This window comes from Catharus ustulatus, chromosome 7, assembly GCF_009819885.2.
Source record: "Catharus ustulatus isolate bCatUst1 chromosome 7, bCatUst1.pri.v2, whole genome shotgun sequence".
In the NCBI taxonomy this organism is placed as follows: domain Eukaryota; kingdom Metazoa; phylum Chordata; class Aves; order Passeriformes; family Turdidae; genus Catharus; species Catharus ustulatus.
Window position 1 is genome coordinate 3,820,567 of NC_046227.1, and position 25,243 is coordinate 3,845,809.

At 46.8% G+C, this 25,243-nt stretch overlaps 1 protein-coding gene and 2 long non-coding RNA genes across 3 annotated transcripts in view; 2 read left to right on the forward strand and 1 right to left on the reverse strand.

The window, feature by feature from the left end:
* The first annotated feature begins 10,499 nt into the window (after nucleotides 1-10,499).
* LOC116998977 lies at nucleotides 10,500-14,171 on the forward strand. Its single transcript, XR_004418500.1, has 3 exons — nucleotides 10,500-10,845; nucleotides 10,987-11,161; nucleotides 13,828-14,171. It is a non-coding gene; the product is annotated as an uncharacterized LOC116998977 (long non-coding RNA).
* Nucleotides 14,172-21,342: 7,171 nt separating this feature from the next.
* Nucleotides 21,343-22,557, reverse strand: LOC116998789. Its single transcript, XR_004418459.1, has 2 exons — nucleotides 22,270-22,557; nucleotides 21,343-21,852 (listed from the first exon to the last, which is right to left on the reverse strand). It is a non-coding gene; the product is annotated as an uncharacterized LOC116998789 (long non-coding RNA).
* Nucleotides 22,558-22,994: 437 nt separating this feature from the next.
* ERBB4 (erb-b2 receptor tyrosine kinase 4) overlaps nucleotides 22,995-25,243 on the forward strand; it is a 547,664-nt gene continuing 545,415 nt past the window's right edge. The window contains exon 1 of the mRNA XM_033064273.1: nucleotides 22,995-23,088. Coding sequence (XP_032920164.1) covers nucleotides 22,995-23,088 — 94 coding nt within the window. The remainder of the gene's footprint in view (nucleotides 23,089-25,243) is intronic.

A 25,243-nucleotide genomic window follows, 5' to 3' on the forward strand; every position in this document is an offset into this window, starting at 1 on the left:
TCTATTTGTTGGGGACTGTAGTTGAATCATGAACAACACTTTAATGAGAGAGAGAAAAACCCTGGGGCTGATCTATGTGTAGTTTTACCTTGGATTGCACAGGCAGTACTGATTTCTGTCTGCCTCTGATGTGGAGGTACTGCCAGATCCTATTTCCCTATACTTTTGTGGTCTCCAAACAAGGAGAACAATGTCTTTAGACAACAGTGGGATGTCTGAGGGCTCTGGATCAGTTGTACCCTGTCCAAACTAGACTGATTATAAGGAAAAGTTTGAGTACACAGATCCATTCTGCTCTGCCTGGCAGCAATAGCTGCAAACCAAAAGCTCATGGCTGGTGTCTCGTTCACAAGACCTGACAGGTTTGGGTGCTTCTGCTTTGCAGTGAAAGGCTGCCACAGTCAGAGTTTTCCTTCAGCACCACTTGGTTCTGATGGGACATTTTTTGATGTCATCAGGAGCTGTGGCCATGGCAAACCACACACCAGGTGCTGACAAGTGCTCCTGACACAGTTTAAAAATAAACTTGCTGTGGATTGTTGAACTCTTGCAGTGTCTGTCTGCTGGCTCTCCTTTCTCTCCCAGTAAGCTGACTGGGCTTTTCAACAGAGACTGGATTTCACCACAACAAATTGATGTTTTGTTGTGTGCTTTAAAGTTGTTCTATGGTTCATTGTATGATTTATTGCTTCCAGCCAATCAACAGTTGAAATGTCAATTTGTATTATCTTTCCCTCAAACCTATATTAACAGTGATCCTCTGTTAAAACAGCAGAACAAGACATCTGGGAGAGATCTCCAGTCACTGCTGTGGGACCCTGAAAGCAGTGATCCACTGTGCTTTCATCTCTTTCTCTGGAGAAACCAGTGTGTGAAAAGCTTTTGAAATAAAAAGCTGTGCTTCATGTCAAAAAGGAAGGAAATTCCTGTTTCATCCACACCCTGTTCCATCCTGTTGGTCCTGGGTTTGCCTGACAGATGCCTTCCCCCCTGAAAATCTCCCTGCTAATTGTGAATAGCAGATGCCAATCTTGCTCAGCACATGTTGGGATGTAATGTAGCCCACAGTGATTAGATTTGCTTTGATTCATTCATATCACACTCATTCAACACACAGATTCTTCAGGCTGAGGCAACACTAATGGCTTTTCAGCATATGGGATAGGATGGATCATTTGATGGTCACTGAGAGTTTAATTTTGGTTTTGGTTTGGTTTTTTCTTCTTATTCTTCAGGAAATAGACCAGAAAATATTTTGGGGTTTTGGTGTTTTGTTTTTTTTTTTCATTTTGCCCAGGGTTTGTCTAAAAATAAGTCATAAATGTGGGACTGTATTTGGCTTCAAATATTTGTGTGAAGTGCAAAGGTCCTTGATTTATTCTTCTAGGGGCCAGCTTAGCCTTAGATTTTATTTCAAATAGGAGTGTATCCCCTCCCTTTTAGTCAAGTTTTCTAGTTTTCCAGACTTGCTTGGAATCTGTGTGACCTTTGCAACACCTCATTTATGAACAATGATGTAACAAGATTAATACTGACCTTTCTGTAGCAAAGGCTGCTGTTGAGCACAGCTACCACCTCATACTTGGAATTCTTTATTGATTGTTATGCATAGGTAGGCTGGAGGGAAAAAATGGGGGATCTTTTTATTTTGTGGAGCATAATTTCTCATTCAAGTAACATATGCAAAGTGAGAGCATAGACATAAACTGATGGAGTAAAGATAACATAAAAAATTTAGCCTTAAAGTTTGCAGGTGGTGTTCATATTTCACTGTGTTTGTTGGTTGTTCTAGTTGCTTCACTTTTTCTGATGTATGAGTGCTCTGAAGAGCAAAGGAAAACATGCTGAGGTTGTCCAGCATGGAGCACCTGTAGTGGTTAAAGAGGGAGTTGGAGGATGCTCTCCTCCTGCCCTGTGTTGGGAAAAGAAGGGGAGCAAAGAGGATTTGGGGAGAGAAGCAGAAATGTGACACATCACATGGAAGGCAAGGGGAGCTCCCAGTTCCTGCAGTTATTGCTATCTCAGCAGTTTGCATGGGCTAATTTAAACTGTATCTGTCCTAATGTAAATGATTTTTTTTAGAAGTGCTCTGTGCAGTCTGTGTGCACAAGGAGTAGGGGTAGGACTATATTTTGAACTGTGTAGCATACTGTTAATCTGATATTGAGATGACAATGGAATACAACAACCCCAGGTACAATTTTTCTTAATAGCTTGATTTGAGACATTTTTGATTTTTCTAATTCAAACCTAAAGGAAAGAGGGCATGAACCAAATGTTGAAGATACTGCCTTTAGTTCATGTTGTAAATATGTTTGATCCCATTTTGTCACCTGAATTTGAAAGCAGTTTAAGAACTCAGTAAAATTGCTTCTGACAAAATTATGAAGCTCTTTCTGATAGCCAAAAAACCATTTTTCCAATCTCTTTTTCAGGATGAAATTAATGTTACACTGTGTAGAAAAAGAGGTTTCAAATAAGTGGGTGTGTTTCCTTCTGTATATTGTAACTTCTTAGCCAGGTCTGTTAGCAGCTCTTAGCAAACACAGGAATATTTTATATTGTATAAAACATATATATATAATGTGTATATATAACTCAACACTATTGATAATATTGACAGGTACTTTTGGTATTATGCATGTGCTTGACTCAGTTCTTTATACTAATGTTTCTAGGCACAAACAAACTGGGGAGAAGGGAAATTGGGCACCTGAGAGAAGGAGAGGTTTGCTGATGTTTGGGTGAGGCTTTGGTACTGCAGATGCTTTGTGTTGTTTGTTTATTAATTTATGTATTTATTTATTGTTACTTCTGCATTCCCAGTGACTGGAAATTTGTGTAAATGTAGGTAAAACACTGACATCTAGTGCCTAGAACAAAGCAGCCAAACATGCTCTGAGTCTCTCCAGCTTTGGGGCCTCCTGGGCTGGGTTTAACTGCTCACTAATATTATGGACTGCAATATGTTATGGGTATTATATTAATGTTTCTAAGTTCAAACTTGACATATTTGGGGCCATCCAGACTGGCATGCTGTCATGCCCTTGCTAATCACACCTTTCTCCAGGAGACAGAAGGAGAAGTTGAGCTAAACACCTGACAGAAACAACTCACCACGACTTCCAGTGCTTCCCCATCTCCCCTGAAAAAATGGTCTCCTGATCCCTTTTGGAGGCTTTTTGTCTTTTTTGTAGCAGTCTCATGCTGGTGGTCCAGAGGCAGCTTTCCCTGGTGAGCCATCAGAGGTTTCCCTTTCTCAGTTTCCAGCTGATGGATTCCTGCTGCCAGCAGAGCTGCAAAGTAAGTTACTCAACATTTTATGTATTTATCATTATGCAGGTCCTTAGAATTACTTACTTCCTCTGTTTATGATGATCTGTTTTAATGATGACTTCCAGCAAATGCTTTCAAGGAATCTAAGACCCACAGTGGCTAAGGATAAAAAGGAATTAGAAATTCCTGGCAATAGGACTCTGCTCTCTGGCTTCATTCTTTAGGCTGCACTTCAACACAAAAAACCCCCCCAACCAACTAAACAAAAATCCAACCAAAAACCCCAAACCACAACAAAAAAATTAACCCCCTTAAACATGGTTATCCCCCTGGATTTGGTCGTTTTCCCCACTACAAAGAAAGGAGTCTTGCAAAGTCTGTTTAAAACACTGTTGTTGCCAAGTGGATTTTAAAAACTTGTTACTTTCCCATTTCTTATGCTTCTTTTTGTTATCCTCTTAAACCAGGACTGCCTACTGATTTTTAACTGGCATTTAAAATTATTATTATTTGTAGTAGTAATTTCAAGACCATTATGAAAATGACAGAGGAAAGCTCTGGTTTGCTTTGCTATCACTGCCCCCTCATGCCCTTAACCCCAGTCCCCTTTTTTTAAATGCTAAATAATTTTTTTTTTCAGTCATCCTGCAGGATGAGTAGTGCACAGCTAGGGGCACCAAGGGGGAGTAAAAATGCAGTGGGTGCTGCAGGGTTCATTTCTGTAGGTCAGCCTTTGGTGACTGGACCAGTTGAAAATACATCATTCTACCCCAGAATATAAAGAAAGCATTTGAAATTCACATTCAGACTGATAATGTACCAGCTTAAATGTCTTTAAACAAAGGGGAGAAAAAACCAAAAACAAACAAAAATACAGTAGTTTCACGAATACAAGCCGCACGGATTATAAGCCGCACCCCCGGTGCCTCGACAATGTTGCTGTCTTTGTCAATAGATAAGCCGCACCCCGAATATTAGCCGCACTTTCGTTCGTCGCGAGAATCCGTGCGCAGCTTTCACAAATTGGCCAATTAGTAACAGGATCGCGGCATAGCGGGCTTTACTGGCTCGGGGCGGGGCCAGGAAGGCTCGGCCCGCTCATGGTTGCCGACGGGGCCGGGTGGCCCAGCTCAGCGCCACGGCTCGGCGGGGCTGGCCGGGTGGTGCTGCCGCCGCCGCCGGGCTCGCTGGCCCCCCTCTCCTGTCAGCACCGCCCCACTGCCGCGTTCGCTAGCCCGGCTGGCAGGGCTGCCGCCGCCGGGCTCGCCAGCCGCGCCGCATTCGCTCGCCGGCCGCGCCGCGTTCGCTCGCCCCGCCGGCAGGGCAGCTGCCGCCGCTGCCAGGCTCGCCAGCCGCCCCCTCCCGTCTGCGCCGCCGCCGCGTTTCCTCGCCCTGGCCGGCACTGCAGGCCCCCGCACCGCCGGGCTCCCCCACGCTGCTGGCCCCGATTCTGCTGGGCTTCCCCCGCTGCCAGGCAGCCCCACCCGCCGGCCTTCCTGCTTCTGCCATGCTCCCCTGCACTGCTAGCCCCAGTTCTCCCGGGCTCCCCCGCCCTGCTGGCCCGGGCTCTGCCGCCCCCCTGCCCCGCCCTGCTGGCTCAGGCTCTGCCGCCCGCCCCCCACACTGCTGGCCCCGCCTCTGCCAGGCTTTCCCACCTCTGCCGGGGCCGGCCGGGCTCCAGCTTGGCTTGGGGCTGCTGCGGGCTCTCACTTCCGTGTTGGCAGCTTTTAGAATTTTGTTAATGTATTAGCCGCCCCGGAATATTAGCCGCACTTCCGGGTTTCCACCAAAATTTTGGTCAAATTGGTGCAGCTTGTATTCGTGAAATTACTGTATCTGTCAGGAATTTCCATGTGCAGAAAACAACGAGGCAAATATTAACTTGTGTTACTTCTGCAGGTGACTCTGGTGTTTTCAGGTACAAAAATGAATGAAGCCAAGTCGTTTGGGGTAGATGCTTTCCTAAAAAAAAGGTTTATCAGACTTCACAGATGCAACACTACAGAGATCCTTCACTTTACTCCTGCCATACTGTGCTGATGGGACAACAGAAGCAGAAATGCAAGCCCATAGCACGGGCTGGGAGCCACAGTGAGTGGGCTATTAAAACATACAAAAAACCAAAACAAACAAAAAACAATATACTGTTGGTATATACACCAATAGCTAGCTCCTCTTGTTTCTCCAGAGGAGGTAGTTAAGCCTTTAAATCAGCTAAGAAACCAGCTCAACAGTGTGGAATAATTATAGGGCGTTTCTTGCTCATTTTTATATAATCCATTAAGTATCTCGTAGATTTATCTTCCTATCTCTGCTGTAATATGTCATTTGCAGTTTTTAGTCTAAATAACTATATTTATGGGATTAGCCAGTAGACAGGCTGATGAGATTTGGTATCTGGGATCTAAACTCAGTATTTCTTTCAATCTATCAATAAACAATTTTTTTTTAAATCTCTTGTTGTCTAAAATAAAAGAGTAGGTATGTTCTAGGTACATTTGTTTTATTCTGGCTGCTAAAATATAGGAATTACAGAATAAAGTTCTATGCCAACCTGTCTTTTAGGAAACCTGAAATCATATCTGAGCTATTAAAGTTTAATAGCTAGTGGGGGGAGAGAAGTAATTACTTCCCATAACATCTTTCTCTATCAAGAATTTCGTTGTAACATTGATGCAAAATTATTCCACTGGCATTATAAACTGCCATGTAATGTCTGATAATGACACCTCTTACTGCCACACAGAAACCTTTGTTATGACTTCGATTACACATTCATATCCTGCACCAAATAGGAAGATGAATAGAATGAAAGTAGATAGCTAATATATCATGGTGGCATTTGAGCTGAGAGTTATATATTTTTTTTTAAATACATGTGTGAGGACGTGAAATAAATCGGCCAGATTTTTGTCTTGCCAAAAAGGGGCAAAACTCAATTGTCTGCATAGGCATTTTACCCATTTCCCATCAATAGGAACAGTGTTAGCAAAGTTCAAATTTATTTTCTTTTGGCTTCACTATTGGCTCTTTAGTGTTGGTTTGTTTTTGTTTGGTTTTTTTTTTGTTTGGGGTGTTTTGGGTTTTTTTTGGGTTTTTTTTTGCACAGCTGCTGGTGATTTTCCTTATGCCATTTCTTTAGACAGGACAGAAAAGCCTGAAGCTCGTTTTGCCCTTCCTTTTTCAAACTGATAGTCCCTGATTTAAAGTCTCCCTCCATCCTTTGCTTTCCCACCCTTTCTCATACCACAGTGTTCAGTGTCATTCTGCTGGAATAAAGCCTAGCCTGGTCAAAGTAGGATGGCAGTGAGCAGGTTTACAGGAAATGTTTTGCTGTTGAAAAAGATGGGCTTTATTCAAATCCGACACAATGAAGGAATGTAGATGTGATTTACAGATCAGATGCAAATTTTTATTTATTACCTGTTCACTCTGATGTTGAAAAGCTTGACTTGAGCTTTCTGTAATTTAGTTTTGACTTCATGCTTCCTTTTGTTTTAACCTTGAATATGGGATGTTGCAAAAATTTCATAACATAGGGAAATAGAATTTCATGTATAAAATTTCACCTTTCTAATGAAAGAAATTATTTGGTATATTTAATAAGCTTATGTTGTGACCTTTTTTTGTCCCTTTGGGCTTTTGATTATTCTATAGTCTTGGGATGGAGAAGTAATTTCTGACTTTTTCTGCTCAACCACACTTGTATGGGAGCTGAATTCTTTTAAGGAAATTCAAAGACATCACCTTTAAATTCTTCAGATTTTTAGACCCAAAGCAGCTTCTCTCTCTGTCAGCTACAGCCTGAATTGATTTTTAAAATTTTTTTGGTTTTTAAATAATTTTAGTGGCAGCAATCATAGTCCAGCAAGGCTGTTTGCCTTGCCAAAGGGTTCACTAATTCCCATCAGCAGGGACAGGTTCCTAACACACAGTGGTGGCTCTGCTGATGGTATTTCAAGTGACCCTTGTAATCACTGAGCATCAACTGGCAGTGAAGTTTCAGCATTAAACTTTAACTCCGCTCATTTGGGGTCTTAATTGTGCTTTGAAACGTTTGATGGCTTGGCTGACCTTTCTCTGGGTTAACTGAAGACTCGGATTTGTGTGCCAGGAGGGAGCTGCTGAGGAAACCTTGGAGCGTAGAGCTTGATTGGTGTCACTGAGACAGCGTGGTCTGGAATCTCTAGGGTTAGAAATGCCTCTGAACTTTTTATGGGCTTTAACTGGAGCTGTAGAAAAAGGAAAACGTTGGGAATGCCAAGAATTTTACAAAGAGTAGGCAATGAGTATAAATTGAAGAGCCACTTAATGTAAAGTGCGGGGATTGGACTTTATAATCCCTTTTTGTACTTCTAAAGCATTTCTAACCCTTCCTTTCCCCATGGGAGATCTCCCAGGAGAGCAGTGAATTTCCCTGCTAGTGGGAAAGTCCTGCATTACCATCTCCCCCAGGCTGCTTTCCTGCTGCCATGCAGCAAGACTGGGGCAAGGCCTTTGCTGAAAATCCTAACAGTTTGCAAAACTCCCTTCTCCTGACCTGGAGCTGTTTTGGAGACCTGCAGTTTTCACCAAAACTAGCAATTTTATCTTTTTTCCTTTAGGTCTGATTCAATACTACATGGAGGGACAGATGATGCCCACGATGAGTGCAGAGATTGCATCTGTAGACTTTCTCCTGCCCCCATGCATACTCTTCATTTCCATGCTGGCCTTATGGCTGTGTGCTGACATTTGTTCTGCCAGTCCCTGTGGAACCTGGCACTGAACCACCCACCTCTCATCTCTGTGTAATTAGTCTGGAAGCCACAGGAACCCTTCCTGGCTGTGTTTTAGCAGGAGGCCAAGGGCAGTACTGAGCTCAGAAGGTGAGCAGTGGGGTAGGCAGGTGAATTCAGGCTGGGGGATGATTTGGGGCAGTGTGACTGATGAAGGGGGGCTCATTTCAGGGATCTGCAGTGCCTACATGTCACACCAAAGAGAAAAACCATCTTTTGGGGTGCTGCTCTTCAAACTCCCATTCTTGAAGGCAAAAGGGAATTTGGTGCCCAAAAACTGCCCTCTGCAGTAAGATGTACAGGCTCATCCCAGGCTAGCTGCAACCCAGGCTGCAGGTAAGTGTCCATATTCCCACTGTGAGCACTCTGATCAGCAGCACCTGTGGGGTCTGGATCAGACCTTTTGAGGGAGGATAGAGTAAGGAAGGGGATAAGGGCCAGTTTCTTTCCAGCCTGTGGGAGAGGGGAAAACCCTGTGGTGCTGGGAATGACATTGACAGCCAGGGATGTGGCACATTTTGGCAGAGGTTACAACATCAACTACTGTAAGCCTGGTATCTTATCTGGGGCTCCCCAACAGACCCAATGCATTTAAAGTCCTGTCCCCTTGGCTGAAACCTTGTTAAATACCAGCCTCCTGCAATAATATTTTATCTTGTAATTATAATCCCAGAGCATGCAGAAGAAGTGCCAAGATGAATATAGTCGATTATTTTACCTTCATCCTTCAGAGCATTGGGCTAACCCCAGCCACTGAATAATTGCACCCACAAAATAGGTTTTATTGGAAGAAACAAGAGCAGGAAGACTCTGCAGCCAGCAGAGATCAAGACTGGCTGCCTCTGCAAAACCATTTCAAGCCTCTTGGTTTGAGACTATGTCATCAGATTGTGCCAGTGATTAATCTGAGAAGGATATATTCAGTAAGGGACTATTTATTGCACAAACTTTGGCCCATTATCTATTAACTTGCCCCTGCCAGCACATTACACAGTAGCATTGGAGCTAATATTGAACAAAATCCCGAGTGGTGCAGTATCACCTTTTGATTTCTTCACTTAGCATTTATTTTTCTTACCAGACTTTGGTCTCTTAGCAAACCCATGCTGGTAATTTTTCCGGCTTTGCCAAGCCTTGGTCCTCAGCTCACTGGTGATGCTCAGTTGAGACATGGTTTAAGCCCCATCCAGTCAGAACCACTGAGGAGCAGGACAGTGATGGCAGCTGAGGAGAAAAGGAACAGGATTGGAGGCCACAAGTCTGCAAGAGGAAGTTAAATGTTCAAGGGTCAAAGTTGTTCAGTGAGATGGAGATCAGGAGAAAACTGGAGGGGATAGACTGAAACTTTCTTGGTTACTGTTAGGCTGTCAGAATGGAAGTGTAGCTCACATTTGTACCAGCTCTGCAACAGAACTGGATGCATTGTCCATTTGTTCATTTTTTGGCAGCATCTTGCCTTTTTTTCTTCTTTTTTTTTTTTTTTTTTTTTTCCTTGTGGTGGGGAGGTGGTAAGGAGGGCAGATAAAAATGCTTGAGGTACCAGAGTGTGTGAATCCAGGAATTGCTATTGGGAGGAGAGCTGCAGGACTGGAGCTCAGCAGGCACAGCTTCCTGCAAAAAGATGCAAGAGGTAGATGTCCAGCATGTGTAAACTGAAAATGCCTCACTTGGTACAGGCACAGTTGATATGCCTGGGCCAGAGGGCATGTCAGCTCCTAGGGAAGAGGGATGAGAAATGCCCTGGGGACCTCTCATCCCTTCTTAGTGCCAGACTGAAGGGACAGGGAGACCATTCTTTATTTCCTTCCATCCCAGCTGTGTCTGCTGCATACCCTGAGCCATCCTCAAGGGTCTTGGGGCAGCACCCAGCTCAGCTATTCCAATTGTCTGCAGCAGCAAACCTGCTGCCTTGTCATCTGTCGAGGACACCTGCTCTGGGCAGCTATCTGCTTTACCTGGGCTTGGAGCCAACTCCACAGAATTTTTTTCCTGTTAAGAAGGAAAACCATCCCTTTCCAGTTTGTGCGACAAGGAGAGCGCCAGGTGTCACCAGCAGCTGACGTGGTGATGTGCCCTTCTGGGATGCTCGTGTGGGTGGCATCACTCAGCTGAGGGACTCAGGGTGCAGCCAGGGCTGCAATCATCTCCCCCTCTGTTCCGTGTCCCCGTGTGTCGGTGCTCAGTGGCCGCAGGGCAGCAATCCCACCCAGTTCCAGCCGGGCTGCGGGTGCCAGCGCTGTGCCCCGTGCTGGGCGAGCAGCGTGCGTGCCCAGCGATGTCAGAGCTGTGGCAGGGGGAACCCCATGGTTTTTGGGCAGAGCTGGCTGCAGACGCTGGGTTTTGGCAGCAGCGGGGCCGTGAGAGGGCGGTGTTGGACCGCGGCAGCCGCGGCCGCACGGGGCAGCGCTCCGGAGCGTCTGCGCGGCGTTTTGGGATCGTCAAGCCTCGGTATTTAGCAAAGGGGGTTACCCGCAACAAAACCCCCTTTCCCCCATTCTCTTTTCTTTTATTTTTCCCCCTAGTTTCTCCTTTTCTTTTGAGGTGTTTCCTGGTGTTCTCCAGCAGTTTATGAAGCACCCCAGCGCTGGAAGGTGACTTTCTGTCAGCTGAACATCCCTGGAATCACAGGTGTGCAGCTGGCACAGCCAAGATTTCTGCGATGCCCCACCACACCCCACGTGTTCCTGAGCTGTCTCCCAGCCAAACCTCAGCATCATGGGCTCCCTGAGGTGACCCTCTGGCTATCAAGCCCTAGAATAAATAGCCCTATTGATGACAGCAATCTAAACAGGTAAAAATGTGCCGGATTATTCTGCTTTGCACAGTGTAAAACTGTCCCTTTTTCCCTATACTGCTTGGTTTTACCTCTTTTTTTTTTTTTGTGGTTGCAGATTATATTCTTTTCTTTCCCAAACCCCAAATCTTTTTCTAGATGCAAACTATTGCACCTGACTGAGTGTGGTAGTGAGCTGCCTTCACCTTTATCTGCTGCTACTGGACAGATGAATCCACACTACAGCAGAGCACTTGCAGATTACTATCTTTCTTCTGTGAAAATTTGCCTATCAGTGCAAGTGGCATCTGGAGATGGGAAAGCAGAGCTTCAGGTACTCCACCTTTCTGTCACCAGGTCAACAAAGAGATTGATTTTTCTTCTGCTATGCTAGCAAAGCCACAGGCTTGTTGTTGATTCCTACACCGTATGACAAGGATAGGAGTTGGGGGGTGGGGGGAAGGAAAGAAGAAAATTTTGAGGGACCAGATTTGCCCCTAGCAGTTATTGAAGGGATGCCTACCGAGGTGGGGGTGAAAGGAGAGGTCTTGCTAAGGCAGACAGTATGATCATTGCTCTGTCTCGCTTAGAATCAATGGGTCATTAAAGTTTGAGCCAGACTCTTATTTCACTGTAGTTGTCTGCGTTGTCGAGGCTTTCCTCAATACATCAAAAACCTGAAGGACTAAACAGCCCCAGCAATAGCTGGAACAGGAGTTATTCCTGATCTAAAGCAAACCCTGCTGAGGGCCACTCTTTCTGTGATATTTGTAATGCTGAGCAAAGCCAACGACCAATACAAGGTGCTTACTTTTCCCTTTGGTTAAAGTTTTGAGAGGATAAAGATTACCTCCAGGACTGAATCCTGCTTTTGAGCTGATGGATCCATTGCAGGCTCTGCTCCCTCTGCACCCTCAGCTTCCCCCAAAAGAGGAGGAGACTTGTGGAAGCCAGAAAACCAACCATTGTCAGCCCTGTGTTGTCTGATATATTTAATTTACAAAGATGGGGACATTTGTATCATCACTTTCCCTCGATGGCTCCCCAAGCCTTGGAGAGGTCATTAGCAAGACTAACATGAATGCTTTGTGAAGATCAGGAGGCTGTTCTGAGGAAAGTCCCTTCCAGTACTGAATTTTTCAGTTGTTCAACTGGCTGGCAGGTGCAGTTTGTTTTACCTGGTTGCTTGGTTGCTTTGATCTTTAAAAAGTCTAGTAAATACCTAAGAGGAAGAAAGTGGTTCACCTGTTCTGCATAGTAAAAAAAAAAAAAAAAAATTCCACCCCAAATTGCACAATGGAGGGAGTATCTCTCTCTGTCAGGGATGCTAAACTGGAGGTTTAGAGGGAAAGTGCTCAGGCTGGACAGGTTTTCCAGGTTAATTGGTGATGATATCTGTGCTACTGTGCTTGTGGTTTGTTAAGTGTGGAGTTCAACAGAAGTGCATAGGTAGCATCTCTCTTTACACCTGAGCCTGTGAAGAGAGGATGAGTTAGTTTAGTGGCTCTCTCTTTTTATTGAAATCCCTCTTTTTTGAGTATTCTGGGGTTTACAGTGACTAATACCTTTCCATAAGACATCTCTCAATCAACAGAGATTGTGTTTACAGGACAACATTTTTCACCTGCTTGTCAGCATGTCAAGCAGTACCAAAACACACAATCTCCTCCTGAATCCCACAGCAAATCGTTCATTTTTAAAAACATCATCTACTGTCAGTAATGGTGTTGGAGATGGGTTAAGACAGCCACGCTTCTGCTTCATACCTATGGAGAGAGAAGAGCTCAGAGCATCTACCTGAGAGGTGCCACCGTTTAGGAGGGACAGCACTGTTCTGCTGTTTGGGTTTTTTCCTTGCAGTTAACTGTAGATACACTTGAAAAGGAAAACAAACAAACAAAAACCCCCAGCGGGCTATTAACAAGTCGGTTTAATGTTGACAAAGGCACTTTGCAGTGGGAGTGTAATCTGCTTAATGTTCCAGAGCAGAGCAGCCGTCAGTTCACATCCCTTTTGTGAGCAGCGGTGGCAACGCTTCCCCCAGAAGTTAAAGCCATGTGTCTCATTTCTGAGAGAGGCTTATTCATAAAAAGGGAGGGAAAATTGATTGTCTGATCCACAGAAGGAAAAAACACACAAGGGGATAAATTGAGAGAATTAAGATGGGCAGACAGATTTCTGCAACTCTTGTATGTAAAAATCTGTGCCTGGTAGACTTCAGCTATGTGATTTTAGATGCGTTTCCCCAACCCACATAAATACTTCTGTCCATTGGAAAAGAAGGAAATTCCATTTTTCATCAAAGCTCTACAGTGATCTCATTATTAAAAACAGAGGGGAAAGATATATCAGGAAGGCAAAGCAGTTGCAGCCACGTAGTTGTTTTCAATAATCCAGTGAGTCACTACATAGAAGAGTCTTTCATTTCTCCCTGTGGTTCAGACTAAATTGTTTATTAAGATTTTGGTGCATTATTTAAAATTAAAAAAAAAAAAGGAAATGGTACCTCTTTATTTTAAAAACTGTTGCAATAAAAATTCAGATTATTCAAATTTATCAAGTGCATTTTATAAGGCTGTAACCACAGCAATTTTTTTCCTCATACCACAAGATATTCCCTGGCTTTTCCATCTCATTCATAGTCATACATAAGGATGCTGTTTACAAGGCATTGCTACAGGGAGAAAAAAATATTATAGAAATGAGAACTTGATCCAACCAATGGCTGGGTTTATAATGAAAGACCTAAGTGGAAGGTAAACAGCAGCCTAATGTAATACTTTAAAGGCAATTCTTGAAAAGTGATGTATAATAGCTGCAAAGGGGATCTGTACTTCAGCTCTTCACCCATGCAGAGGTGTGGAATAGAAGCTAATTGCATATGTAGTTCTAATGCACACTGCACAGCCAGAACAGACAAATGCAAATATTTAAGATATTTCACTTTTTAAAATCGCAAGGTCGTGAACTTGCATTTTGTTTTTGTTTCTTTTTCCCCAGGAAATTGGACAGGAGGCTGGCTGAAAGTGTACCAGAGCTCTACAGGGATTTCTTGTGCCTTTTCAAGGAAGGGTTTGCTGTGTTCTCGAATGTGTAAATATTGTTTGGGGCTTGTTTTGTTTTGTTTTGTTTTTTATCTCAAGTGCTTGCCAAGGAAATTGAACTGTACAAACATAATTAGCCAGGGGCTGAACATTTAATCTTAAATTCTGAGTCTTCATTAAGTCTTAATTTAAACCTCAGGAGGGAAGCTTGCAACCATTCCTGTTCATAAGGATGGATGGACTTTGTGGCAGGTTTTTATGGTAGAAGAGGGAAACCACTCAAATGTTTGGGAAAAAAAAGCTTGGAAAACTGTGCTGAAGCCAGTAAGTGGTTGGATAAGGGGACAAGGTCTGATTCAAGTCTCCTCTCGTGTGGTCAAAGCAGACCATGGTGGGTGGGGCTTTGGGCAAACTCATCTGGTGGAAGGTGTCTGTGTTGATGGGGTTGGGATCCTTCAGGTCCCTTCCACCCCAAACCATTCTGTGGTTAGGAATTTAAGGTGGTGTGGGAGAACTGGAAGGCTTGTGGGTTCAAAAAAGGAGAGCTTTCCCTCTGTATGACAGTCACTCCAAATTAGGATAGGGTGTTTGGGGGTAGTTTTTTTTTTTTTTTTTTTTTTTCCAATAGCACTGTTACTTTTACCTAAAAAAGGGATCATTTCTGAATTTGAATCAGTTTTAGTCTATCAAGATAATACAAGCTACTAGTACCTTTTATTTTTATCTCAATTTACTGAGAAAAATTTCTACACTAGGCATGATAGGAAAAAAACTGGAGGGAGAAAAATTAAATAAAACAAATCCTTTTATTCCCTTCTGCAAGTACTTATATGAGCTGGGAAATTGTGGAGAAATGTGAAGGTGCTGTGATTTCTCCTACACCTTCCTTTGCCCTTTTGCAGTGATAAGAGCTATCACATGACATCTTTGTGAGGAACATGCCAGACCCTCTGCACATCGAATAAAGTCCAAAATGCAGCAGAATTAATTCCTGTGATTGTTCATGCCAAATCTCTTTTCTCATTCAGTGTTGTCAGGGAGGTGGGACCTTTGTCATAATTTGAAGGAGCCCTCTTTATTTTCCTGATTGCCAAATATTCAGAAAAGCAGTAACAGAGATCAAAAACAATTATGAAAATCGATTTTAAACCTAACTAACAAGATTTATATAGTACTAGCTGAAAGTTTCTTTTTCTAGTGGAGAGGTGAGGAGGGGGTATCCTGCATGGAAAAGCAGCACCTGGCAAGCACACCCCCAGTACCACCTCAGCCCCATCACTCCTGTTTTTGCCACTTCCATGAGGACAAGTGAGTTCAATCCCTAAGTTTATAACAAGTTGGGTTCTAAAATCCTCTTTATTAAGTTATTGAGTGCTTCTGCTCACCTTGGCAGCTCCACGGCTCCTGCATTTACATGGGAAATTTAGAATAATAGTTCTATTTCACATGGAAACAACTCGGCGGATCTGACTGCTGCGGTTCCTACAAATCAACCCACTACGAGCTTCTAAGAAAATGGGCTGGTCCCCTGTGAGCGACAACATCTTGTCCTGGGCGTGTTAACAGCAAAGCTTGAAATAATGGTGACTTTTGGAAACCAATTTTGATAACCAGACTCTATTTGTAAGGTATTTAGAGCTAATAAAGCTACTGTGGTCTTGGGAGTGCCCTTTTCCTTGAGCACAATGGGAAACTCTTCTTGTCAGGATTGCTATAGAAACAATGAATTATCAGGCGAACGGGACCATCCGGCAAATTGTGCCAGATGGGGGATGTGTGCTGATAACACAGCAGCGTTAATTTGCTCTATTTTGTTATAAGTAGAGCTTGCATTGCCTATAGAAATGTAAAGAGGCAGGTGAGCTGGAGTGTCTATTATTTATAGACACAGTTTGTGCTGTGTAAATGAATTTTTCATGGGAAGACTTTTTAGGGAAAAAAAATGGTTTCAGAAACTGTTTCCTAAATAATTATGACTGGGAGCTTCAAATGTGCTTTGAAAAATGGGTGGATATCCTTTAGTCCCCCTTAAAATTCTTCAGATGCAACCTTGAACGTGTTGTAAAGAGTGGGGTGCTTTGGCCATGTGGGAGATAAATCAGCTTTTAGCATAATGCTGAACCATGGCTTGAATTGCCTTCTGTCATGGCACAAAACTGAGTTAACCATCAGCAAATGCAAACATTTTATTAGTATGTTGATGTGCTTGTACTGTATGGCTTGAGAAGCCAGCACCAAGTATGATCAACAACAAGAAGAAAGAATCAGAAACTCCTCAGTATCAAGTGGATAACCTCTCTGTTTTCTTTACTGCTTTTTGCTCAATGCCACTTGGGAGGATGTTCCTCTATTTTTAAAAAGAAAGAAGACATGAAATATGGCAGGAGATCATTGAGCTGAGAGGAGCTTGGCTTCAGATGTGAGACACACCACCAGGATCACAGAGAAGGTTGGGGAGAGGTGGGAAAGGAGGACGAGTGAGAGAGCACTAGGGAAGAGAATGCTGTATTTGGATGTCACATCTGAGCTGGGAAGGAAACAAAAACACCCATGATTTTTGCATGTGGGTGATGGGAAAAATGCTGCATCTTCTAGTGGGCTGAATGAGGCACTGGCACAGATTTCCCAGGGGGGTGAGGCATGCCCCAGCCCTGGAAACATTCAGGGTCAGGTTGGATGGGCTTCTGAGCAACCTGATCTACTTGAAAGTGTCCTTGCTCATTGCACGGGGTTTGAAAGGACCTTTAAATCCACCCTAAACTGTTCTATGATTTTGTGAAATGTAAGTGAGGCCCTTGGAAAAGCAGGCTGCCAAGGAGTTTGATATATACAGGAGGACCAAAAAAAGGCCCAAAAACCAGTATGATACTCTAATTCAGAGTGGACAACATAGACCTATTTTAGGACTCTTAATAACTGAGGGTGTACTTAAATATTTTTGCTATGAATGAGATTTAAATACCACTAAAACCCAAGTACAGTCTGAAATGTTTTCTTGAGATCAGTCTTTAGTTCCAGAAAATACAATTATGATGCCTGTATTGTATTGGCTGCTGCTGAAATTTTGTCTTTATAAGACATTTTTTCAATTATCTAATTGGGTGGCTTCTTTCAGGTTCCCAGAGTATTCTTCTTTGTGCTTCAGGGGAATTTTTGTTACTCCTCAAACAATTATTCTGAACCTTCCTCACACACACGCAAAAAAAAGACAAACTAGTGCATTGCACCACCCCACAATGGGCCCAGTGTTGATTTACTGTCCCTGGTGAATGGCTGAGCTCACATCTCCCTGCCTGCCTGGAGCTCCACTCTGCTCTGCCTCCGGGGTTATGATATCATCTCTGAAGTCCTGCAAACACAGCTGAGCTCCACACTGCTCCCATTGTAGGTCCCACTGCTCAAAACGTGGAGCTAGAGATCTCGGCCAGAGGATCCCTGCAGGAGGTGGAGGAGGTGGGGATAGCTCCATGCCACTCTTTCTCCCCACAGGTGTTCACCACAAAGCGCTGCTCACCTGGCTGTGCACGTATAGAGCTTCTCCAGCTGTGAACTGAAAAGCCTGCACCTATAAAGAAAACCCCACGATTGTCTTGACATCAGTTTGAGGTTGGCTGGGAGGTATTTCCAAGGGTCTCAGCAGTCTGCAGGTGAGAAGTCATCTTCTTGTGCAAGCTTTCTTCTTGCATGGGCTCTTGGCTGCTCGTCACCTGTGAGTGGGGCTGTGCTGGCAGGCAAGAGGACACCTAAGTGAATATTTCTCTCACACCCAGTGTTTGTATTTGTTTCAGGGTTGCCCACTCTGTGCAGAGATGCCTGCTTCCAGCTCTGTGCACTCTGGCACGTGCTGCCTAATGGAGCAGGGCTTCTCGTTCAGCACGGCTGACAAGGAGCATCTCTGTCACCACAGCTGACACACGCCTGCTTTGTTAAATGACATAAGATGCTGCAGTGCAAGGCACAAGTTCTCCCATGCTTTCAGCTAAACAATTTGCCACTGTGCTGCATATACGCTTCTCTGGTCCAGCAAGCAGGAGGGACCCAGAGCCGGTTCTTCGCATCCCAGCTTGGCCAACTCTGTGCCCCTTGGCATTGCAAGGAGCAGTGGAAACAAAGTGACGTGTTGACCTAATGCCCGACGTGCAGGGCATTCAAAGCTTTGCTGCCTGACAGCTCTCAAACTGCCTGCCAAGGCTCAGCCCCACGGGCACTTTCTGCTCTGCCACATTGCAGCTCCTCCAGCCCTCCTGCCTCTGCACCATCCCGGGCGCAGGCAAAGCCTGGGATTTGGAATGCATGTTTCTGGCTGCAAAGTGCAGTATTTTCTGCATATCAAATGCTCATCAGCGACTGGGAACACAACCAAGGAGGTTGGGGAGGAGAGGAGGAAACCACACTTGATCCCACAGAAACCACAAACCTAATTTCATACTGCAGGCAATTAGCCAGGCGCTCATTTGGTTAGGGTGGCTGTGCTACTTTGTAAAACATGACCTTTTAATGAGCTGGGGAGGTGGATCTGAGCTTCTGCTGGTCTACACTGGCAAAGGAAAACCACCAGCAGTTAATTATCATCAGGAGAGGGGAGCAGGGGTGAAGTGGCCCTCAAAACCATCTCTGTGCACTCCAAGTCCTGCTTTGCACGACAGGATCACGTCCCTGGCTCCGTGCCATCACACTCAGCCTCCCTCCCAAAGCCACCAGGATGCTGCAGCATCCTTGGCTGGGCAGTGCTGACTCAGGCCCAGGGTCCTGTGCCTGCTCCCTGGCACTGCTGTCCCCCAGATATTTCACAGGCAGATATAAAAATCCCTGAGTTAGACACTTACGGCTGTGCTCCCTGCAAGGGGAAGCAGTAAAAAGCTGATTTACGCTCTGAACCACAAAAGCCTTTTATTGCTGCTTTTTTTTTTTAAATGTAACTGTCTCGCCCTTAAATGTCTAATCCCTTTCTAACAGTCTTGTGGAAGTGGCAGGGCTCTCCACAGGTTAAAGGTGGTGTTTTTCAAGAGGATCAAGTCGTCCACCGGGTGCCCAGAGCTCCTCTTGCCCTGGCACAGCCAGTTTTTCTGTCAGCAAGGGAGGAGGGCAGCAGTAAGCCATGTGCTGCTGGCATGGTCCACCACATTCTCCCAGCCCTCAGCTTTCTGGGCTTGTTGGAGAGTTGTTCCATCACTTGGAGTATTCCCTGACAGTCTTGGGGCTTGCTGCTCCTTCAGGGGAGAATAAAAACCCCAAGCTGATCTAATAGAAACAGGAATTTAGGAGTTTGACTCCAGGCATATACATTTAAAGACATTGCCCAATTATTTCTTCATTTTTATTAATTACGATTAGTCATTTATGGCCCCTTTTAAATTCAGCTTCTCAAGAAAAATATTGCTTTAGAAAAAAAAAAAAAAAAGGAAAGTCATTTCATGAACAATTAGCAAAAGCTACAGCTGCACCATAAAAGAGAAATACTGGGGGGCAGGAATATTTCAAATTGACCGGGGCATGCAAGTTGTCAAATGAATGGAAAGCCAGCCGAGATCCTAAGGAAGGGGTGATGCTGGAGAGGGGCAAAAGTACACAGGATGGCATTGCTCGGTTCATTGTCAGGCCTGCTGTTAATTACTGGCTTTAATAATGATTTGGAAGTGATGAGAAGTGTTAATTGCATCAGAAAATGATTCTACATTGGGAAGAGCTGAAAGCAGAGGTGAGAGCAGAAGAAAGAGCAGCAAGAGAGAGGCAGGGAAGGCTGAGGGGTGTAAGAGGAATTTGATTTCATTCAGGCTCTGAGGGCTTTTCTACAGTTTCCCCCAGTAAAAAGCACCAATAATGGTTGTGGGAAAGGACGGGGTCCACAGGTCAGGGTTTGGTTTGAAGCAGGAACCATGGAGACCCTTCCTGTCATCCTCAAGGGAGGAACAGAGCCTTGCCTGTGGTGTAAGGCAGGCAGAGTCCCTGCACAACAAAACTGATCAGCACGGAGGGGCAGCTGACTTCAGAAGACCCTACACTGTAGAGCAAAGAGTGCTTAAAAGAAAACCATAAAAAGTTAATACATTGCTCTGCCTGCTGTGCAGCTGAACTGAAGGCAGGGGGAAAACAAAACCTAGATTAATGTAGAAATTGCATTTAATGATCATCTCGAGAAGCCATAGGACAAAATCAAGGGATTGAGCTGCCGCAAGCTGTTAAGGAGGAAGCCCTCTGCCCACCGGATGCCAGTGTTGCCCAACATTAAATCACATGGAGAAAGCAACTCTGGCAAGAGAATATTTGGTGCTTAAAGACACCCATCACTCCAGCAACCCAAACACCAGTGCGCTCAAAAACACACACACACAACTTACTCGGCGGAACAGTTAAATCTATTCGCAACTCATCATTCTGGAGGCAGGCAAAGGTGACAAAGCCAAGGACAAAGCACTGTGTAAAATTTTACTGAGCGGGCCCTAAAGAAGCCCAAGCAGAGTTTTATGGCGCGGCTCCTCGGGCTGACAGTCTCCATTAACCATCGGTTAATACTGCAGTGTCAGAGCAAACCCGGAGTCGCGGCCCTGCGCTGTTAGAAAGTGTCCTTCATCCCAGCAAGAGACCTCGGGGTGAGAGTATTTTGCATGAAGAGCCACTGGTGTAAGAGCTGAGCCTCTCAGCTCTGCATTGCAGTCAGCGTGTCGTGTGCCATCCCTCCACGCCACAAATAAATCTACAATTTCTCAGCTGGGTGCCTTTGGAAGCCACATACTAATACGCTCATATGGGAAGAGAGACCAGACAAGGTTCAAATAAAGAGCTCATGTAATAAATAAACATGAGGTCAGTACGGGAACAGCAATAATTGTTTTGTATGACAAGATTTGCATAGCAAACATTTGTGATTAATGTACAGCCAGCGTCAGGTAAGGAGCCTTTGCTATCCTTGCTCCATCTGCACCTTCCAATTTAGAAGGTACGGCAGCTCCAGCCAGAGCAATTAGTCACTGTTTACCGAGAGGCAGATCGAGCAAAATTTTTCTAGTTCAATATTTGAGCGAGTTTCACCTCACAGCCTCCTGTTGGATCCATTTCTGCGCTAGGCAGGGATCACGCTTCTTTCCTGGGGGTGGCAAGGAGGGCTGATCAGCACTGCTGCTAATCTGCTCAGCAAGGGCACGGGCTGGCTCCCAGCCTCTGCTGCTGGCCTCACCCGGGTGGTGTTCTCAGGGAAAACGCTAAGGAAGAGGCTCTGTATGTCAGGGCTCTGCTTCCCGGCTGCCTTTTCTTTCACCTGCCTTTGCCTGCCAGTGAACTGCCCCTTTGCCACTGCTGATGTAGGCAGGGATGCAGCACCGAGGGCAATGACACCTCCTTCTTTACAGCCTCCTTTCTGCAAAGCCTGGCTAATTTGTTCCAGCTAAACTTCCAGCTCTTTGGCAAAAGAACCATAACCCGACTCGAAATACTATCTTGATTTGGGGATTTTTTTTTTTTCTTTTTTTCAAAGTTTTCAAAGGCATGCAAGCCTCTGGCTTCTCTGGAAAGCAGGCAGTTTGGCTGGAGGGACTGAGGTTATTCCTCTGAGGTTCATTCCTATGGGAAAACCATTCCATTTGGAGCTGGTTAGAGGGAAGGCACTTGCTCCTGTGGTCTTCCACTTACACTGCTCGGGGGTGCCAGGGAAAGCTGTTAGTATCACTGGGAAGTCACTCCAAGAAGTACTGCACAGACCAGTTGGAAAAGCATAAGGAGAATTCCTTCACGTTCATGAGATCCAGACGGGCTTGACTGGGGTGAGCAGGCTTCAAAATCTAGGGGACACATTTGGGGACATGAAGTGAAGAACTGAAGGTGTTCTCTCCTGTGCACTTGCAGTGTTCAGTTACGGCTGAGGGTGCCAATAAACTCATCAAGAGCAATATATGGCAGCTGCTGTCTCCCACCTGTGATGAGATGTTGAGATTTTCAGTTGCTGTCTTGCTGAGTCCAGTCTTGATGCGATGCCGGTCCCCTGGACCTGTTAGGGAGGACATCAGTGTCAGCATTTCACCTTTGTGCTGGGCTTGGTGCTAGTGAGGGGGATGCTGGGCTGATGCTCGCAGGAGCCTGGCACTGCAGCTGTCCCCACCTGAGAGCATCCAGGAGGTGCCACCAGGCTGGCAGGCAACATCAGGATGGGGAATGCACTGGTGGGAGGTGCCATTACACCTGTGCCCCACAGAGATGCAGGCAGGCTGGAAAAGGCGGCTCTCATCAGCTGTTTCAGTGCCAAGTGCACCCACCACCACACTGAAGTGATCTCCGAGGTGCTGCCAGCCTGCCCTGCTGCCCTTTAAAATCCCTCTCACTCCTTCCCAGCCCTTCCAGTTTCCCTAACCCTAACCCTAAACCTTCCCAGCTACCTGGGCTGAGCACTGGGAAGCCCTAAACTCACCTTGGTGCTGAGAGTGCAGGCAGGGTGCTTGTCTTTGCGTTAAGGGGTACGAGAATTCAGAGTGTTTTGGGAGGAGAGTGATACGCCCCGTGCTTGTCGGGATCAGGGGCATGGGAGCGGAGAGGAGCCGGGACACGCTCCGCGCTGCCCGCGATGCTCTTCACACTTCAGGGCCGGGCTCAGCCCGCACTGGGGCCGCTGCTGTTCCGGGGGGCCGTGTCGGGAGGTGTCCGTGTGGCCCTGGCACGGCAGAGTTCCGCGGGGCCCGCCGGTGCTCCCGGAGCCTCCCCTCACGCAGGGCCGCGGGGACGCGCACCTGTCCGTCGGCCTGGGCGGGGCGGGACGCGCGGGAGCGGCTCCGCAGGTGCGGAGCACCCGTGTGGGGAGGGGGGGCGCGGGGCGGTCCCGCACGGCGCCGGCCCCCGCCCGCCCCCTCGCTCCGTCCCGCCGCTCCTCCTCCCTCGCCCCCCTCACTCCTTCCTCCTCCTCCTCTTCCTCGCCGCACTCCCGCCGCTCCGCTCTGCGCGTGCTGGCGGCGCAGCGCCCCGCGGCCCGGCAGCGGCGCGGCCGCCCCGTCGGCGCCGCGGCGCGCCCGCGGAGGGGCGGCGCTGGGGGCGGCGGCTCGGCGGCGGCAACTTTTGGGAGCCGGCGGCGGCAGCGCGGAGGCTGCGCGGGGGATGGCGGCGGCCAGGCAGCGGCGGCGCTGAGGCAGCGGCGGCGGCGCGATGCCGGCGGCGGCCGGGGGGCTGCTGTGGTGGAGCTGCTGCGTGCTGGCGGCGGCGGCCGGGGCCCCGCGGGCCGCTGCGGCGGCGCAGGCAGGTGGGTGAGCGGCCGGAGCGGCGCCTTCCCGACAACTTCTCCGCGTCCCAGCGCCCGGCGCGGGGGAGTTCGTGCGGGTCCCGCGGAGCGGCGGCGGCCAGAGGGCGACAACCCCCCGCGGGAAGCGGAGCGGAGCCGGCGGTCGCTCCGTGTGCCCGCGGGGCCGCCCTTGCCGCCCGAGCCCCGGCCGGAGCCGTGCGTGTCCCCGCAGGTGCCGCTGCCGCCCCGACGGGGCCGCGCTGCCCGGCTCGGCTCCGCGGCCGTGCCCCTGCACCTGTGCGTCCGTGTGCGCGTCCCGGCCCCGCCGCGCAAACACCGCGCCGAGCTGTCTGCGCACGGGGGAGGGAGGGCGGCTTGGAAGTTAGCGCTGGAAAAGGCGTTTTTTTCCTCCGGCAGGGTCTGCCCGGAATTTTTAACTTTCTGGAGGGAAACTCGCGGCGTTGGCTGGAATTTTGTTTTGCTGTTGGCATCCGAGCAGCGCTTTCTGCCGCCGTAGTACGAGCTGTGCCGGCTCGGTCGCCCGGGGAGGGCACGGGGATCGTCCCCCGCTGCATCGTCCCTTTGCTGTGAATAAAACATTAAAAAGAAATTTCTTCAGTGTTTGTAACTTCGCTTTTTTTTTCTTTTTTTTTTTTTTCCTCCCTTCCCTCCACGGTGATGCAAAATTTATGCTGTTTGGGCGGTATTGGTGCAACAGCTCCTCGTTCTCACAATTTAGTTTATATTTTGGGGCTTTATGTAACAGAGAGAAAGAAGGATACGTTCGGTGAGAAGCGAAAGGAGCGTGTCCTGGCTTTGCCTGCTTTGAAGGCGGTTTTTGATCTTGAGGCACACTTTACTTCTCCGCCGTGTGATTGTTTCCTTACCCCTCGAAATCGGGAGGGGTGAAATGCTGGGCTGCTGCTTTCTTTTATAGATTCTCTTGCTGCGGTTTGAATGGGTAAATCCGCGCTGAAGAAGAAGGGCACTCCTCGTTTCGCAGGCGCTGCTTCACGCTACCTTGTTGCCTGCCTCCCTGTTTACACGCAGCCCGTTCGCCTCACTTGATACTTTTCTGTCTCACACTTCTCCCGTAGCCTGCCCCGCTTTTGGGCAGCAGCCGTCCCCACTGGGATGCTCCCGTGCTCTCCAGCAATCCTTCCCACCGCTCGGACCGGGCTGTTGGCGTGGACGATCAAAGGCTCTCCACTGCTGGATTTATACCCCAGTGAAAATAAAAAGCATCGGTCCAGGGTTGCTCGCCTGCCTTCCTGTCGTCTCTGGGGAAGCCTCCTGGATCTGTGCTGCTGAAAAGCCTTTGTACCTTGCACTGTGCAAAACAGAAAATCCGTTTATTAAAATAGAAGGGTTGGAGTGACATTTCCTATTTGGAGGGGCTTACTGCTGTGGGCAGCTAGTAATGATTGAGTCTTGCTACTTGGTGCTTGCTGGAATAGCAAGGCAGGCTGGACAGAGAGCCATGATTTGCAAATATTTAGGACCCCCCAGAATTTGGGCTCTCTTGGCTTTTTGGGGGCAGTAGGATGGGGCTCTGGCTGCCACCCTCATTTCTGATGCATGGAGAGAGAAGGTGATGCCGTTGTTCGTGCAAGCAAGCTGTTGGCCAAACTTTTGATTTGGTTATCCTGTGTGTAAATATGTAAACACGTTGGGGTTTTCTGATTTCTTCTGTCTCCGTGCTTGGGCATATAATGTTTGCAGTGCACAGCTCAGTCGGGGTCACGTGAGCCAAACAGCTTGGGCTGTTACCTGGAAGCTGGCGAGTCTTTGTTCTGCTTGAAAATAGCTGATAAATTAACTCCATTTTCTGATACGTGGGGTTGGTGAGTTGTTAAATAATTACAGCCAAATTAACTTAGTCCTGTTTGAAGTATTCAGCTTTTCTGAGAATAATTGTACTTCAAATATTTTTGCAGTTTTCTTTTTTTATTTCCTTTTTCTTTTTCGATTTTTTTTTTCAAATTTCCTAGTGAGAAGCATGTTCAGGGCAGTCTTTAATTTCATGCCTTTACTCCTTTCTGGGCCATGTTGGATAGGACATGCCACACGCCTTCAGAGAGATGCAGCTCCTCTCCTTTGCTCCAGCCCTCCTTGGCACCTCTCCCGTTTATTCTGCCACGATGTCTATCTATTTCATGGTTAAAATTAGGCTGAG